Source organism: Monodelphis domestica, chromosome 3 (genome assembly GCF_027887165.1).
Source record: "Monodelphis domestica isolate mMonDom1 chromosome 3, mMonDom1.pri, whole genome shotgun sequence".
Taxonomy (NCBI): Eukaryota; Metazoa; Chordata; class Mammalia; order Didelphimorphia; family Didelphidae; genus Monodelphis; species Monodelphis domestica.
Window position 1 is genome coordinate 292,740,319 of NC_077229.1, and position 19,298 is coordinate 292,759,616.

The following is a 19,298-nucleotide window of genomic DNA, read 5'->3' on the forward strand; positions in this document are numbered from 1 at the left end:
AATGATGGGTGTTGGTTCAAATGGTTCAACAGTCTTAACAGTTGGATTTACAATTTGATAGAGCTTCAATGAAGGCCTCAGTGAAAAAATGATGGCTTTTCTTCATATTTTTGTCAATTTATATTTTCTATTACTACATGTTACAAAAAAATGTGGTATAACTCTTTCATTTTTAATATAAGGAAGCACCAGAAAGTATCTGTCCCCAGTCAAATGGCTAGTTAGAAACATATTTCAAAATAGTTAGGGAATTAATATAAAAACAAAAGTCATTCTACAATATGAAAAAGTCAAAAGATAAGAACAGTCAGTTCTTCAGAGAAATGTAAACTACCAAAAATAGTGTTTCAATGTCATTAATAAGAAAAATGTACATTAAAATAATTTTGTGGCTTCATTTCACATTAAGTAAATGACAACAAAAGATGAAAACAATAAAAGTTGGGGAGAAAGCAGAGGGAAAACAAAAATGTTAAAATACTGTTAGAAGAACTATAAATTATTCTAGCTGTTACCCATTGACTAGGATATATATATAACCAAATTCTAGGGAACAAATGTAATAAAATATCACTACACTGCAATAAATAGAAAATATACAGAATTCAAATAAAATTTGTATAATTTTTAGAAACCGATACAGAGTAAAGGAATACCAACAAAACCACTGATTCTGTGACCATGATGTGGCATGTTAAAGTGGAAAGACAGCGCATTCTGAGTCAAAGCTCATGTGTCCAAATCCTGGCTCTGCTCGTTTACTCTGTGTGACCTTTGTCAAGTCACTTAACCTCTCTGTAACCTGGTTTTCTCAACTCTAAAATAAGAGTGGTTAAACTATTATTTTCTCTTTAAGAGTTAAATCTATGATATTTGATGTAAATTAATTCAGTATCTAATAGTATCAAAATAGTGATCAAAGTAGTGACTGATATTGGCCTCACTGTACTAAAGGAGAAATGTCCCTCCCCTCCAAAGACCATTGGAAGGAGAGTACAATGCAGGTGGTGGCAGATACATAGTAGACTACAAGTATACAATGAGCAAACATGCTCAGGATGCTATTTCTTTTGCTTATGTATACTCCTTTGTTACAAGGGACAGTTCTGGGGGGATGGGGGAGGGAGGGAGCAGCCAGGACACAGGCCAGAAGAATATTAAACACCTCTCCTTAGATCATACCACCTTAGATCCCTAGAGCTAGCTAGTTCTGAAGAAGAACCTGAAACTTGGGACAGTACCCCCTTCACCATAGAAACAGAGACCACCTCTAACAGTTCTTTAAATGAAAAGACACAAAAAAGACTGGAAAATGAACAAAAAAGAAAATCAATGAAGTTATTTTGGTGATAGGAAAGACCAGAACAAACTCAGAAGACAATGAAGCCAATACTGCTGCAATCCAAAGCCTCCAAAAAAAATATGAATTGGTCTTGAGTCCAAAAAAGAATTACAAAAAGATCTTAAAATGGGTTTTTTAAAAATGAAAAGCTAGTTAATGAGTCTGGTCTATAACTTAAAAGCCTATTGACTCTGAGGGAAGCATTTTTAAAAATACATTATGCTGCTTTGGGAAGAAGAAGAAGAATTATGTCTGTCTATCATCATTAGGCATAGTAAAAACACATACTCTATACTCAAATTATACAAGTTACTGAAATTAATATTTTCTAAATTAAAATTACTTCACAGATAAATCCTCTTTTCTAATCTAAGCTTTATAGGCCATAGATTTTCTTTGACTTACCTGATAAAGCTGTAGTTTTCAAGTAACTGTCAAGGCAAGGTAGAATATCTTTGTAATATGGCTGGATTATATGTTTTGGTATGTACAAAGACCACTCTTCTAGGGCATTCAGGCCCACTTCTGCCAGGGGGGTATAACTTAGGCCCAATTTGAAAGCCATCTGCATAGTAATATATACAATAAAGTAAATGTCACAGGGAACCAATAAGAACTAAGGAAAAATAAAAAATAATAACTAAGGCAATAGGTCAATTTTGAGTCAAAGGGTAATCTACCAACCAGATCTTTTATCATTAGACTCTTAAAAATTCTAAAGCAAAAAAACATACAAACTGTATCACATACTTAAAGAGTTCAGCATTGCATTTAATATGGTTCCCTAGAGATTAGTAATCATTAAGGAAAAGGCAATTTGATTTGTAATATGGAGACCAACCTGTAATGCAGGAACATAAGCTTTAATATCCAGTTCAATGATATCATGTGGCAAGCACAATACAAAGTTCAAACAGGAGGCTAACAGTTCATCTTTATATTGCTTCATTTTTACTGATACCTTAAAACAAAATAATAGTAATTATGCAAGTAATAATGTTTAAGTATAGGTTTTTATCTGGGCACATATCTAAATGTTTTTCCCACTTACAACAGATTTAGAAATAGATTCTAGATCCCCTGCATCATAGCTATAGGTAATCTGATCATTATAAAGGATTATAAACTTCGAGAAAATCTGGACACAAAGTATCAATGTTTCCACTATAACCAATGTTTAGTATAGTCTTACTCGATTTCAATATGTAAGTTTTAAAATAATCAAATAAACCTTATCTTTGACCATTAGGAGTTTTTCCATGCATTGTTAATTTTTAAGTAATTCATGGCAACAAATTAGGAAAATAGCTCTTTAAAGATCTCTGAGTTCAACAGTACTCCTTCCACCAAGGCAGATCACAATACTTCAATGAATTTATAGCCACTGAGTTACTGCAGATGAAAAATTTATCACTATACAACCAACTTTGTTATAAACTTTTTTGAATCTCATTTAAGTGGGTCTTCAGATGATACATATCTTTCCATCATCAGTCACATATCTGAAGTTTCTCCAGCCTGCTAGAATCTATGAAAGTTTACACTTCATAAACACAATCTTTGAGAATTCCTATTCAACAATTACCCATCATAAAATATATGTAAAACTTTTTTAAAGTTACCTCTTTCCCAAATTTTGCAAATAAAGCAAAACACGAATACTTTTCAGGGTCTTCAGGAGATTTTTTGTGACTCTTTGGACTTAGACCCTGTCAAATAAAGCATAAAATTAATGTCCTACATAAATAACAATCCAGTGGTTAGCAACCTGTAAGAAACTTACTATATGGGGCCCAACTAATTAAATATCTCAGTATAATAAGAAAATACAACTTCTATGGCTGAATATCTTGCACACACATGTATTACCATTTTAACATGCACATTACACTGTGATTAATTTAAAATTTTCATTTAAAAGTACTACTTAATTTATAGTCTTTCAGTCATGTATTTTCTTAATCTGTAAATACAAGTAGCACAATTACTATCAGAAAAATAACTATTAATTTTTCTACTCTTATAAAGGGACCTTCATACAGTGAAAAAATTACTATACCCTTGAAGTCTCTGACTTTTTTCAGAGAAGAACAGAATATTAATTTTCCCAAAGTGTAAGTTAGACACATGCTATCCACCTCTTGAGAAGAAGTGATGAACTCAGATTACAAAATGAGATATATTTTCTGGATCTGGCTAATGAGGGAATTGTTTGGTTGACTATGAATTTTTGTTACAAAGATTTTGTTTTCCTTCTCTCTTCCACCCCATCTTCCCCTCTCCACCACCCCCAATTGAGGAGTGGGGAAATGAGAGAGGAGAAAAAATAGATTTGTTCATTCAAAAACATTTAACTTAAATTTTTTACATGTAAGATTATTGGGGGGTGCATTTATTAAGCATACTTACAATGTGCCAGGGATTGGGCTAAGTGCTGGGGACACAAAAAGAGGCAAAAGAAGCCTACAGTCTAAGGGTGGGAGAAGTAAGGAATAAGTGTGTTTTTGGTAGGGAAAGGGAAGAGGAAGATAAAAAGCTCTATTTTGGACATGTTAAGTGTGAGGTATATGTGGAACATCAATTTGAAAAGTCTAAAAAGGCTGAGATAATGGAGTCAAGATGAAGAATGAGACATATTTTTTTTGTTTTGTTTTATTGAGGGGGGGGGGGTTACCCAACCATGTATATTTGCTTAACAAGGGTTTTCTTTTCCTTTTTTTACATTGGGAAGTGTGCAGGAGAGAGAAAATAAATGCCTATTAATTGGGAAAAAATAAAGAGGGACAAAAGAATGAATGTAAGATCTTTGTGGGCATTCACCATTTCCCTAAAGCCTCTTTGTATCCCCAATGTCTGTAATATAATGGATACTTAATGAGTGCTGACTTAGTAATTAAAAAAATTAAAAAAAAAAAACCTAATCAGCAGTTAGAGATATGGCAAAGGGAATTCAAGAGAGTTGGATGGATATACAAATGCACAGAAAGGAGCTGATCTAATCTTTACATGAGAAGGGTCTGGAATACAGCCACAAGTAAGGGGTGTGTCACAGATAATACAGCAAAAGAGAATAGCAGGGTTCAGAGAAGTAGAAGTTACAGGAGAAACAATATCTGGAAAACCCAGAAGTGAAAGAATATCCAGAAGGAAAACATATAGAAGAATTCAAGACAAACCAAATCAGGCTTCACTACTGACCAGCCAGGAAGTTCTAATCTAATTTTATATAATAGCTCTGTTTAGAGAAAAAAATATACATCATAACATCCTGAGAGTTAATCACTGAGGAACATGATCCCAAAACCAAAATAAATCATTACATATTAGTTACTATCCACAAACCATTAATAAGCAATATTATATCTAAAAGATAAACACTAAACTAAGAAAAAAAAGGTAGAATTTAAAAAATCTTATACACACATACAAACATTGACTCATCAATATAATAAACTCAACAGAGATCTTTGAGATGGAAATTTAAGTAGTGAACATAAGCTCATAAGTTTTGGAATTTCATTGGCATAAATTCTTATTACATTGAATGACAATGGATATGAATAGGTCATACACAAAAATTTAAGGTATTCGTAAAACAACAAAATCTTCCATAAATGTCTTACCTCAAAATATCTTAACTTTTTGGCATTTCTTATTGCAATAGCAAGTAATTTGTAAAATCCACTAATAAGAGGTAACCGTGTAGACTGCAAAATCAACTCATATCCAAATGAATAAATCCATGGTTCAAAATACTGAATGTGCTTCTCAGGAAGGATTTCTCTGCCAAAAACAAAACAAAAAGCAAAAACTTAAATATGTATGTTCACCACAAGTATTTTTTTAATCCTTTACCTTCCCTCTTTAATTAATACTATATACTGGTTCCAAGGCAGAAAAGTGGTAAGGACTAGGCAATAGGGGTTAAGTGACTTGCACAGGGTCATACAGGTAAGATGTATCAGAAGCCAGATTTAAACCTAGGACCTCTCATCTCTATCTATATGGTTCTCAATCCTCTGAGCCACTTACCTGCCCCCACAACAAGTATTTTTCTTATCCAAATGTTGGAATTAAGAAGGAAATAATTTGCACAAATATACCTATTTCATGATAATCAGCACTTCTATGGGGAAGGTGTTTGAGGAAATTGTGTCATCCTTTCCATTTACTAACTTTAGCATTATACTGATCCATGAAAGAAAAATGGCTTTTAACTGTCTATTCAAATCTTCCAACTTTAGGATGTTTTAAGTATATTAAGCTGCTTATCATGTTTATCACTTCTATATAATTTAATGATTAATCTTCAAAAAATATTTTAAATGTTCAATGCCCTCTTTGTTACAAAGCCCTAAACAGTTTTTATAACTGTTACACTAAATTATGGCTACAAATTATGATACATTTCACGCTTAAATAACTAGAATTTTTAAAAAATACCTGCAAAATTCCACCAGATTAATGAAAGCAGTAAAATCTTTAGGTTTAGCTGGTTGCAAATTTGCAGCTGGATCTGAAGTTGGAATTACCCACACCCCGTTGGCTTCACTCTCATCCTGAAAAAATAATTATATCATTCATCCAACAAATATTCATTGAGTATTTACTATGCAGAAGACTATATTGTAGGTATTGTGTGTGTAGTATATATAGTCAGGAAAACTGTATGGGTACATAAAGGCATCAAAACCTTTTTGTACAAAAAACTGTCTTTATCCTAAGCTTTCTCCTCCTCCATTCTGCCCAATCCCTTTCTATACTCCCATTATCCAGAAATTTCTAGTTTCCTAGCTGAATGAAAATCCAAGGTTACTTCCATGCCATGAGTTATCAGAGTAGCACTTTGGTGGGAAAATATATTACTAGAGAATTTTTTAAAAAAAGGAAAAATAGCTTATCAAAAAGCTGAGTCAACCATCCTAAGCACTATAATTTACTGATGTGGCAGCTAAAGACATTAAGTGACTTGCCTAGGGTCACATAACTAGTAAATAGAAAAGCTAAGATTCAACCTAGGTCTTCTGAATCCCAGTACACTGCTTTCTTCCTATTTATGCTTTGGAAGGAACAGGAAAGATCTCTACTGTTTCCTATTCTAACAGACATAAAGAATCATTTAAATATATCGAAACTTTGAAATATAAGTATATAAGGCAAATCATCAAAAAGAATTTACTGTAATGTAAGATTACTTTAGCAATAAAAAACTTCTCCAAGACCAGCAACCATATCTGAAGTTTGAAGGAGTTGCCACTAAATATAAATATCATTATATACCATAAAAATTAAGAGTTTGTGTTTCACTGGATAAAGAGAATACAAATTAATCAAGAAGTTAAGTCATTAATAACAAGAGCAAAGTACCTATGATAAAAGATGATGTAATATGAAACATAAAAAGTTGTATATTCTTAATTTATTTCTATGTCTTACACAGTCTCCTAATTACTATTACTCTCAATCAAATTAATCTCATTCTAGGTTTGCCGACTTTCTTTAAACCTCACCTCACTGTGTTATGGTTTAATTTTTCCTCTGAATCTCCAAACTTCAAGACATTAATTTAAAACAATAATTCTCCCCTTTCTCCCATTCACAGCTGCCTAAGAAGAAAAGCCAAACCTAATGGTACTTTGCCCAAACTACTGGTACTTTGCCATATCAGAGCCATTTTGCTTCCAATGAGAATTATTTAACATTTACTTACAAATGCCTTTCATAACTACCAGACAAATCTCTATTATTGATATGAAAATGTTTTCTAGTTTCCGTCTGAGAATCAATACTGTGTATTGGTTCTAAGGCAGAAGAGTGCTAAGGGTTAGGGAATGGGGGTCAAGTGACTTGCCCAGGGTCACACAGCTGGGAAGTGTCTGAGTTCAGATTGAACCTAGGACCTCCCGTCTCTAGGCCTGGCTCTCAATCCACTGAGCCACCCAGCTGCCCCCTTTTCTAGAGTTTTTGAACATGCATAGCAATTACTTTTAAGCATTAAAATAATGTTTTTCTCCACACTGATCTGTGATAAATCTGACTTTGTTCATACTAGATATCACCTAAGCTAATGCAACATATCACTATGATGTTTTCAAATATCTAATAATCCAAATATGTGAATTTTCTCATTTCATCAAATAAGATAACATATAAAGCACTGCAACACACCTTAAGGTACTATATAAATGTTATTTTAATTTAACCTCTCAGAATATTCAGATGTTAAGATGTGATAAAAGTTTTACAGAGAAAAATGTAACATATAATATAAAAATTACATATGATAAAAGTAGTTTCAATTCATACAGCACTTTAAGGTTTCATAAGCACTTTCCTCTAAACAATCATGACAAAGAAAGTGGTACAAATATTACTGTCTCCATTTTATGCACGAGGAAACAAAGAGAAGCACCAAGAAAGAATATGACCAAGAGAAAAGAGCATTGAACAGTTCTTACCTCCTGATCTCCAACATTCTGCTTTTCGAGTTTAAGATCTAATTTCTCAATAATCTTCAAAATTGATTTTATAAGTTCATCATACAGCAAATGATTCAGAGACTGAAGTGGTGAATTCACTAACAAAAATGTTTCATCTGCTAAAAGAGAGTCCTTTGAAATAAAGAAAAATAAGGAGTCTGACCCTCAAAATGTATACAGTGTGAATACCATTGTGAAAACTATTTACTGAACTTGAGTTTTATAATTCATTTCACTCTATAAATGATTCTGTTCTGTAACCTTCTTTGTACTCTGTAACAAAACCTAAGCCTTTTCTGTCTCTGAATGTGTAGAAGCTCATGAGTTCAAAAGTTTACCCTTCCTCTCTCACATTTAGATACTGAAGTTTATTTTCTCTAGTGATCATTTTTAGTTAAGAAAAACTCTTAAGTTTAGAGGTTCAACATTCTTATAAAACACTTTAAGAGAATTGCTATATCAACACTACCTGCAAATCACTTTGTGCCAAGGAAACTTATTATTCCCCCCATAATATCATCTGCTGAGAAAACTCCCTGGCATTTATGTGTCCTTAAAAGCAAACAAGCTGACCTGAAGTCCACCTCTGTTTAACTATGTCCAATTAAAATTAGTCTTATCCATTCCTAGGTGCCAATGAGTCTACAATTCCTAATCTACTATCAATGTCCTCAAGATGTAGCCAAGTTCCATAAATCAATAAAGAATTTTTCAAAGGTGGAGAGGGGTGGTCCTAGTCCTGTGTATGTGTAAACCCTTTCTGTAATGTAACCAGTCATGATCCCTTACTCTAATGATGTTGTCAACCACAAAACCAATGGTATAATTTCTTTATCTACTCCACCCTGTTCTTTGTTCTATGCTTACAGAAAGGAGTTTGTATATTCAGGTCTTGGTTTTTGGCTAAACAAGGCAAGCCATTAGACCTACTTTATTAACAGATAGCAGCCTTGCTAATAAATCATTATATTGGTCAGAAAAAATGTGTCTCTCTCTACTTTTTATCAAATTTCTTTTGTGATTCCATTCAAGTTTTACATAAATATAAAAATGCATTTCCTTTATAGAAACATATAAACATTTTTTCATATAAGCATTTTAATTATGAAAAATAAAATAAGGTAAGTTAAATACAACTTTTAAAAACTTGGAATGATTTTAATTTCTTTTTGAAATTAGCTATTTTAAATTTAGAATATTCTAAATTATCTTATTCTAAACTATTAGCAAGAACATGCACTCAATTTTATAAAAAATCAAACATAAAGGCAAACTCTAAATTCCTTAAAACCTGTTTAAAGTTTTATTTCTATCAAACTTAATAAAATAATATCCTTGCTAAGTATGCCCTTTAGATCTAATTGTATCTTTAATTCCCTCAGCTTTTATCAGTACTCTATTACTTTCCAATAGTGAAATTTTTTAGCTCTGAAGCCTGGGTATTATTTTAAAATAGTAAGAAATCCTAACTACAATCATGTCATCATTTCCTCTACTGGGCCATCATGGCATAAAATACCAGAGTTTACCTCTTGGCAACCACTGTACTATGGCATATTTAGAAGTCTTCAATGATACATCTACTCCTAAGAATATAAAGGAAATAGTAATAGCAAAAGTTTAGATAAAGGAATCAAGATAAATCTGTATACTTTAAAAATATTCAATACTCCAAGTATTATATTTATAAGATTATTAATAATAAAACTTGAAGCAAAGGAAAATAAAAGGCTAGAGAAAAAGAGAAAGCTCACAGCCTTGCAAGTGAAAAAGAGAGCTAGGGAGGCACAGCTTAAAAATAATAACGTAACATCGCTAACTTGAACAAAGGGAAAGAGATTCTTGGGACAAGAAAAGAATAATGTGAGATGGAGTCCAAATTTTTCTAATTATACAAATCTAAGGAGGCAATAGAATATGCATTAGTAAAAAAAAAAAAACCAACCATAAAATACTTACTATTTTCATACTATACTCAACCTGGCCAAAATAATTCATTATCTTTTAATCTAACTAACATTTATCTAAATTCAAAATCACTGAAACAAAAAAGAATACTGGATTCTTTTTCATGATTTTAATGATATTTTTACCTTCATTTGATCACAGCTGAGGAGATTTCTGAAAAGATCTAAATAGTCCTTACAGGTAGGTACTTTCCATTTCCCTGTTCTGACCTCCCCAGAGGCAGGATACACTTCAGACTCAGAAGCCTCTCCACCAAGGGCCTCCTAAAGAGAAGTTTACATATTAGTGCTATTAACTAGTCATATAAACAAGTATGGTTAGCAGAAATTATAAATATGTAATTAAATATAATCTCTTTGACAATGACTCTTATAGTATTCTTGTGTATAATACAAAGAGATAGAAACCAAATGATACCTTTATTAGGAAAACTGGAAAAAAACAGAAGAAACTGAACTAAAAAACAATGATTAATGAATAATTGCTACTCTAAAAGGAGATATTAGTGAAGTAGCCCAGATGTTTATCCTTTGTCCTATTCTTTCAACATATTTTATCAATTATTCAGAAGGCATAGATATTTGCAGATGACAAGGAATAGGAAAGGATAACTAATATAATGGATGAGAGAATAAAGTTTCAAAAAAAAATTTCAATAAGCTAGAATGATAACCTGAACATAAGATGATGGAATTTAACAAGGATAAGCCTAAAGCCTTAAAGTTCAAAAAATCAATCTTAACAGAAACAAGTATGACTGTAGTTATTTGAAACACACACACACTCACCCACACCACAAAAAATGGCAATAAAAGCTCAACTTGAATCAACAATGTAATGACAAACAAAAAGCTAATGCAGAATTAAGCTATATACAGAAACACAACTTTGAAAGACTTAAGAACTCTGATCAATGTAATGACCATCCATTACTCCATAGGACAACCTCCTGAAAAGGAGTTTAAGATGTTTTTGGACAAATGCAGCGATCTGCTGCAACTGACTGTTTATTTGTTGATTGTGTTTTTCTTTTTTCATTTGGGAAGAATTCTGTAGGAAGAGGGGAGATAGATATTGAATTGCCCCCCCCCCCAAGTCCCTAAATTTCTTAATGGACAGGAGAGAACTGAAGGAAGTTCAAAAGGAAACAATGAAAAGCAAGACAGCTTTGAAAGTTGAATTGTTGAATTTATTATATACTTGAATGAAGAGCAAGCTGTATGGAAGGAAAGATTTTCTTTTCACAGTCTTTTTTTTCTGTTTTGTTTTAAAAATGGAAATGTATGTGGGTTAAGTTTTGAATAAAAAGAATACAATTTTTCAAAAAATAAATATTTTTAAACTACAATGATTTTTAGACTATGATTTTAAAACACTGAAGTACTAGTATTTTCAGATTTCATGAAATGCAATAAATTTACTTCACTTTTTCAAAGCATATCTTCTCACCTCACTAACCTCATGTGTCATTATTTTGATATACCTTGGAGATAAAATAGTCTCATAGATTGTTCTAGTATTTCTGAAAGAGCATACTTCTTTTTTTTGTCAAAATGTCTTTATAGTAAGCATGAAGTTATGTTTGAGACTTTCTAACACAAGCCTACTCATTCTTCAAAATGTCATACAACATTTTCAGCCTGATAGTTAATGATAATGGACATCACAGTGTTAACATCAGCTTTTGTGTGAAAACTAAAAATCTCAGCAACATATTTAACTATTGGTTACCAAAACTAACAGGAGGTGAAAAAAAGAGCAGACTAGATTACTTTCATGAAACTGCCAAGTACTTGTACTGATCCCAAGCTTCCCATAAGTAAAAGCCCCTCCTTGCAATGAAAGCATTTTATCAATGCTGCTGTATGGCAGTGAGATCTAGAACCCTCCTGCCTTTGGGAAACTAAAAATAAATGAGCATCAAAAAGCACTGGAAAGGAACATGAAGAGTACAAGCAGGCTGCAACATATAAAGAATGAGCAACTCTAAAAGAACAGGAATAAAGGATGTCATTAAGGACTATAATTATAATATTGTAATATAATTCTGCCACATAATTATATGACATAAAAAAGAAGACAAGAGGTTATCTATGACATGTGGAGACCAGAGTACTTACTTAGCTAGTACCTTTATAAAACCAAGAGAAAGCAAGGCAAGCCTGCAATACATTGAGTGAGCCACTATTGACAGACTTCCCTTGGAGAATATAAAGGTGAAAGGTACACAGGATGTGCAGAAAAGAGGGTTGCAACCTGAATCATTGGAAGGAACCCCAAAATAATATCACAGATCCATTTACATATTTGAGAGTTTCCAGAAACTAATCTTTAGAAAATATCTGATTCACAATTCACCTTTTGAAGGATGACTGGTTTGGAACACACTCTGATTAAGCCCTGATGCACTAAAAAAAAAAAAATTTCAAACAAAAATTAGGGAACATTACAAAACATATACAAGTTAACAAACAATACCATTTTTGAGATATAGATTTATTTGCCAGTTTCACATGAATCATTATAAGCATTTCCAATGATGGAATATGTTGTTTGTTCTTTTTGTTAATAATATTGGTCCATTATGTGAGATTTCTTGAGGAAACTTTTAGTATAACTTTTCATCTTCGTGTATTCTAGCATATTTCTGGCAATGAGGTAGGTATTTAATAAGTATTTGTCATTTCACTTATTCTGTGAAATAGCAATGGACCCTTAAATAAGAAATATTTTGCCTTACCATAATAACAACAGTATAATCTGTTCTATAAATCTTTAGTGATATACAAAAGGTCCTAAAGTTCCCAAACTAAGCAGCTTGTTGGTATTTTAGTTATTTCTGAAACCAAAAGTGAAATGCATATAATTTCTCATAATCACAAAATAAATTTCTAAATCATTAAATAAAGGGAAAATTAAAGTCCTAAACTTACCCACAGTACTGATAAAATTCCAGAGAACTGGTCCTTTTTCTGCCAAGGCGAGAAAAACTTTTACTATAGCTCGGCAACAGATTGTTTGCATTTTAATACTGTATTGTGGAAAACTGTCTATCTGTACCACTATTAGACGCTCAAGAACTGGGGTATATACCTCAGGAACCTATAAAAGACAGAGGAATCTCAGCTAATATGAAATTTAAAAATAAGTTAGGCAAAATAATTGGTTAAAGTTAAATAATTCAAATTCTAAGGTAATTCAAGATAAGATTAGCCAAACATGGATTGCACTTTATTCTGCAAGAATTTGTCATTGTTATTAAAAGCAAAACAAATGCTTCTGACAGGTCTTATGCTACTTAAAGAATCAATGTTTCAAAAGAACAAAGAAATCAGAAGTTTAAAAAAAAACTCTTAAGTGATTACTATCTCCAAACATCTAAATGGCTGTCAAGAAGAAGATAGATTAGACTTGTTTCTCTGGGAGGGAGAAGGCAGATCCTCTCGATATTCAGAGAGGTCTAAAAATCAAATCAATGGTACCAGGCCTCTAAGTGGAGATAGAATGACTATGTATTAGGAATACTGAAGAGAGGATTCAGTGTCTTGCTTAATAAATACTTGTTTAATTCATGCAAGGTGATCATCATACTAGATGATCTCTTGAAAATTATGACAATGAAATAAAATGAGAAATATTAATTTTTCTGCTTTGCTTAACTAAAAATGGACTTCTGACTATGACTACTAAGACAAATTATGTTATATTTATGTTCATAATCCTGTGCCTAATAACATTATCAAATTTGTTCTCTAACCGAAACAAACATTATCAAAATGTAGTTATGTTTCAGATGATCAGTTTTAAAAATAAAAAAGTATCAAATATTTCACACTACAATAGTGGCTGATTCCACTTAAAATATACAAAATAATTTTTTCAAATTTTTCTTGGGACAAAAGCAGAAAATTTCCATTACACTGGGTAGAACTGCAACTTGGCTGGACACCTTCAAAGAGAACACAGATTAAAAGTTACACAGGATGGGTAGGTATGGACAGGTTGAAATCTTTACAACAGGAAGGGAGTTTCCAAATCAAAGAAATCACTGATCCTTTTAAATATCTGAGTATTAAATAGAGTTTTTGATAAGTTCTGTAAATATTTCACTTACAGTGTCAAGGTGAAGTAAGATGCTTGCGATAGATTGGAGAAAACTCGGGAGCTGGTACATATGGTCATCTACAGTATCTGTCTCAGTGAGGAACATTTGTTTACAGCGCTGAATGAGCTCAATATACATGAAGTCAACATCCTTTGCGTTTATAGCTTTACAAGGCTTTAATAATAGTAAAAATAAAATGTTACTGTTTATTAACCTCATTAGCTTCTTGGTACTACAGGATTTAATATATAATATTGAATACTGAGATATATTATCATAATGAAGATTACCAAATTTATTAATACAAAGAAATACTACACATTTAAAATTAGTTATCTCTTACTTTGATGCACTTTCAAGATGAGAATTCTCTATCTACAAACTAAAGGAAACTTGAGTATTTTAGAATGGTCTTCCTTTTAGCCACACAAATTTATAACTTTTCTTGATTTTTAACTTTGTATCACAAATGTCATAACGAGATGAACAATTATTTATAAAAACAAGTTATTTAAATAGCTATATTCCTCCCTATACAACTGCCATTATGAAAATTAAGCCAACGTAAGTGAGGCATACTCCTGCAAACAGCCCATATCCACGAATGGCGATGGATAACTCCTTGCTACTTGAATCCATATTTCTGATGATTCCATAGAACTGTTCTGTGAAGTACTGAAGCGTTCCCTTATGTGCTTCTGCATCTTTGGCCACCATTAAAGAAACCTGAAATTAGATAATTAACCAGTTATATTTTTCAACTGGAAGTATATCAACTCCAAATAAAAGATGTATATTCTAAATGCACACAATTGAACTTATTTATTTTTAAGGTTGCCTAGTTATTCTTGTTTATTTATTCCTGAATTATACAATCACAGAATTGTAAAAACTAAGGATTAGAAGTCATCTAAAGACATTATGTCATCCATCTCTTCCCAGAAGCACAAATCCCCTTTACAATAACCCTCAACAAGTAGTCATAAAACCTGCATATGAAAACTTCTCAAAGATAGGGAAACTCACTAGTTCTTGAAAAACCCACTTCATTTTTTAACATCTCTAATCATTAGATATAATCCTCTTTATGAATGACAAAATGAAATCAGTATTCCTATAACTTCTACCCTACAGCCCTTCCCTATGGCTAAATAGAAAAGACTAGTTTCTTAAATATTTAAAAATTTTTGTCACCCACTCAATCTTTTCTTCTTCAGGATAAGTGTCCCCAGGACACCAACTGGTCTTCATATAGCTAAATTGTATTAGGTGGTTACTCTTAAGGATTATGGTAATGAGGAATCAGATCTGACACCCTCCTTCCTTTGTCTCCCTCCTCCCTCCTCCCTCCCCCTTCAGTTAGTCTCTTCAGTTGGTGACAAACTGGAAGTCAGTTCTGAGTAAGTTTCCTGATATATCTAATTGATAACTCACTCTTTGAATGGTTGGAACAAGGGGTTTATTTAAGGAAAGGGGAAAAGGAAATTGGATAGGAGAGAGGGTTAAGGGTTTCCCTGATCTTAAATAATCCTAAACTGAGAATAATATTGTAGGATCTTGAATGAGGGATGTGGCTAACAGGGTTGAGGATCTTTGAGTCACTTCCTGATACAAAAGAGAGAAATCTGTAAGAGGATCTTCTCAGTCCTTACTCCTTCCTGTCTCAGGAGAAAGAGAACTACCAACAGTTTGGGTGTGTTTCCTTTTTAACCATCTCCTTCTGGTCACATTCTCTTCTGGAATGCTCCTTGATTGATAGCTTCTGCAAACCTTCATCCATTGCTTCTGTTTGCAGGCTTTCTTCAATTTACTCATCTACAATATATAGCTATTTCATTAGTGATCTCATTTCAATATTGAAAAGATCTGACTTTACTGGTGTAGATGCTCTCTCCACATACAGAGATGATAAATTTCTCTGTCCTTTAAGAGATCATCTTCATGAGTGGCTGTGATAAATGACAAAGCCTTTCTGAACTTAAGTTAGACTGGTCTTCAGGTGACAGGCACAATTCATCACTAGCCTTAAACCTCAAACATTTCCAGCTTGAACTGTATTGCTACATCTAAGACTTGTGCTCCGTTAGCATAACCCCATCCCAACATCTAGAGACCCAAATGCTATGACCATTTCCTACCAGGCTAAAATGAGGGGGAAAATGCTGCCCAACAGCCTTGGCCTCAGGTCTGGATTCATATACATGTATTCTGTGGGCCAACACCATTAACACTGAAATGACTAGATCACTGCTAGCCTTAAACCCTGAGATCTTGTTTGTCATTCCCAGAGTAGATAAGTGTCAGCACAGGTTTTAGACCTTCACCAGTGCCCTGGTCCTCACCTTCCTTTCTCAGCTGTGCCCCTCTGACTGACTCACTCCTACAATGAGGTTCAGAATCTTATAAAACAGATGATAATGAAGGAAAAAGCTGTTCTACTAACATCAAAGAGCAGATGAAGCAAGCAGCCTTCATCATGTAAATGTACATTTTGACTTCTTTGTACAACCTTCCATTTCTGAAGCTTCACAAACACAGGCATCAGATAAAAGGCCAGCTACTTAAAGACACTGTGCCTTTTCACAAACACTTCTAAGGCCATCCCACCTGACCTCCAGAGCTCAGGGCTTTGGATTCTTTTGATTTGCTTACAGTTTCATAGCCAGCCCCAGGTTACCCTCATTCTTCCTCCCATCCAATATGGTTTAGTCTGCTTCCTGGTTAGAAAATCTTACACCACCAAGATTAGGGTTGAATCTCTCTTTAAAGCAATTTTTAAAACAGAAGTTGAAGTTTCAGTACCTGTTTAAGGAAGGATTCTAAGGCTGAATGTGCAGTTTTTTTCAGTTCTGCATTTGTATGACCACACCACTTAGACATTATTTCAAATAAAGAAATGTAGTTGTCCAGAAGACAGGTGCTAAACTGAGATGCATGTAAAGTAAATAAGCGCAAACCAGCTGAAATTAGGAGGGAAAAAATGTGTTATTTAAAATTAGAAAGAAAAAAAATAAGTAAACTACTATACAAAAAGCCACACAAGTCACCAGCTGGCCCCAGTACTTGTAAACTTTCTTTTTTTAACCAAGCTAGTGATTTCTTCAGTATAGGAGACTGCCTGGAGGAGGGCATATCTCTGTCAATAAAGACTGACACCTGCTCTCCAAATCATAGTTTTAGAGAATTACCTGAGGCCCTGTAAGGTGTGATGATTTACCTAAATATGTACACATGGGAAGGGGGGACTTGAACTCCTACATCATCTCTTCATCCAAGACCAGATCATTACACTAAGCTGAATTTCTTAATTTTTAGGGTCACCTAAAACATCTATCTACAGGCTCAGAATATAGCTAAAAAAATCTTTTCTAAAAATTTTTATTTTTTCCCCAATTAGAAGTAAAAACAGCTTCTAACATTTTTCAAAGAATATTGAATCTCAAATTCTCTCTGTCGCTCCCTCTCCCCCAAACTCCCCCGCTAAGATGGTAAGCAATCTCATATAGATTTAACATGTGCAATCATATAAAACATGTTTCTAATGGAAATCCTCTCAGAGAAAAATTCTAAACATAAAAAAAATGTGCTATCTGTTCAGTTTATGTTGCTGCTCCCTTAATAAAAAAATAAAGAAGTATCTAATATAAAAGCTTATATGCTGAGAGCTATAGATGAAACTGTTTCCTATCTACTACAGAAGAGATATTGAAACACTTCAAAAGCCCATTTTGAATATTTTTTGGCCCTGTTACTATCGAACCTTACCTAAACAATAAGTACAATCCAGAGGCTGCAAAAAGACAACCTCGTAAAGAGGTCAATTTACAAAAAATGATAATCAGAATCTTACCTAAAGGCACAGCATATCTCTTCAGATCAACCTATTGAAAGCAAAAGATTTGCCATGAAGGTTCCTTTTCTAACCATAATTAATGTAAATAATGCAAAGTTACCAAAGTAACTTTAAATATCCTCTTACCTGTGGACTGATGGCTTTCAGTGCAAAATCAAAAATCTCCTTTGACATTTGAGGATCTAAAAAGCAAGAGAAAATCTATGTCCAAACCACAGTGTTCTGAAATAGTATTTAATTTTTTACCTATTTCAAAGATTTTTTAACTAAACAAATAAGCAGTATTATCACTAATGTGCCTATCTAACTGTTAGTTTGGGTTTTTTTTTTTATTTAAATAGTTTGAGCATACACAGGCTGCAAAATAATTTATCATAGGACAAAAGAGCTTGGCTAAAGTGATGATATCTTCATCTCCTTAGTGGAGAATATCAAGAATGTTCCTAAGACAAGATAAGGAATCTAGACTTTCACCCTATATTACTTATTACCACAGAGATAGGCACAACTCAGAATTTTGTCAGTGGAGAAAAAGGTACTGCTTAAGCAGTTGTGAACTCTGAAATTGCCCTTTCTGATCACCTTTAGTCACGCTCTTCCTAAACCTATCCTCTGTCTTCAGATTCTTGTGATCACCAGTTCCCTTGTTCTTCTCCTCCTTTACCTTCAGTCTCAATTCTCAATGTGGATAGCTGAACTACAGTCTTCTATACTTAAATCCTTTATGCCATGGCCTATCACTGACCACACCTGCCTAACCCCAACCTCAATTTATCTCTATCATCTACTTTCTCTATTTCTATTCCTATTAACTGTAGGAATTCAAAAGATCATGCCAAATAGGTCTACTATAAATATTATTTAACTTCAAGAGGTACTTGGCTATTGCAGAGTAACCCTTTCATTCTTCCCTGGTTGCAGATGCTTTGCAGAACTAATTCCAAATCTCTCAAACCCTCTATCCTAACCTCCCAGTCCCCAAGGATAGGAGGACTCCTGTTTGCCTCCTATTTTATTGAGAAAATGTTTTATTGAGAAAAGGTCATTTATTATGATCCTTCCACTTCCCCTCTCTGATACAGGCAGTTATTCTTCTTGCAAACCTTTACACTTGCATTCCTAATCTCATTCCTTTCTTATTGCTTTCTCTCTCTCATCTTCAATCTCTCTTGATCTACTGGATCCTTTGCCTGACTATACACAGATCTAAATCTCCTACATCCTTTAAAAAACAAACACACACCAAAAAACAAAAACAACTTCATTTGACCCTATCATCCCTTCTAGCTATTATCGTATATCTCTTCCTCTAAAACTCCTAGAAGTCATCTACACTTACCAATACTTTTCAGTTAGTTTCCAACCATACCACTTGACTAAAAGTGCTTTATTAGACCTTTTAACTGCTGGTTTTACTTTCAGTTCCCATGTCCCCTGACCTTCCTGCAGCTTGTGATCCTGCTTGCCATCCCTTCTAGTCATAGATAGACAAGCTCTATCTACTCCATTGGCTTCTGAGACCCTCACCCAGTCTTCCTACCTATCTTACAG

The 19,298-nt window shown here is 33.3% G+C and overlaps 1 protein-coding gene across 4 annotated transcripts in view; it reads right to left on the reverse strand.

Annotated features, from left to right (window-relative positions):
• Positions 1-19,298, reverse strand: part of PRKDC (protein kinase, DNA-activated, catalytic subunit) — a 166,211-nt gene that overhangs the window by 134,105 nt on the left and 12,808 nt on the right. For 3 of the 4 annotated variants that reach the window (XM_056823884.1, XM_056823883.1, XM_056823882.1), the window contains exons 8-21: positions 17,874-17,929; positions 17,745-17,775; positions 16,697-16,854; positions 14,474-14,620; positions 13,904-14,068; positions 12,723-12,891; positions 12,148-12,197; positions 9,915-10,052; positions 7,801-7,953; positions 5,786-5,901; positions 4,966-5,125; positions 2,965-3,051; positions 2,184-2,303; positions 1,748-1,907 (exon numbers count right to left, since the gene is read on the reverse strand). In XM_056823884.1, coding sequence (XP_056679862.1) covers positions 1,748-1,907; positions 2,184-2,303; positions 2,965-3,051; positions 4,966-5,125; positions 5,786-5,901; positions 7,801-7,953; positions 9,915-10,052; positions 12,148-12,197; positions 12,723-12,891; positions 13,904-14,068; positions 14,474-14,620; positions 16,697-16,854; positions 17,745-17,775; positions 17,874-17,929 — 1,710 coding nt within the window. Of the gene's footprint in view, positions 1-1,747; positions 1,908-2,183; positions 2,304-2,964; positions 3,052-4,965; positions 5,126-5,785; positions 5,902-7,800; positions 7,954-9,914; positions 10,053-12,147; positions 12,198-12,722; positions 12,892-13,903; positions 14,069-14,473; positions 14,621-15,092; positions 16,652-16,696; positions 16,855-17,744; positions 17,776-17,873; positions 17,930-19,298 lie in introns of those variants that run through there. The other variant, XM_056823885.1, reaches the window with a different exon arrangement.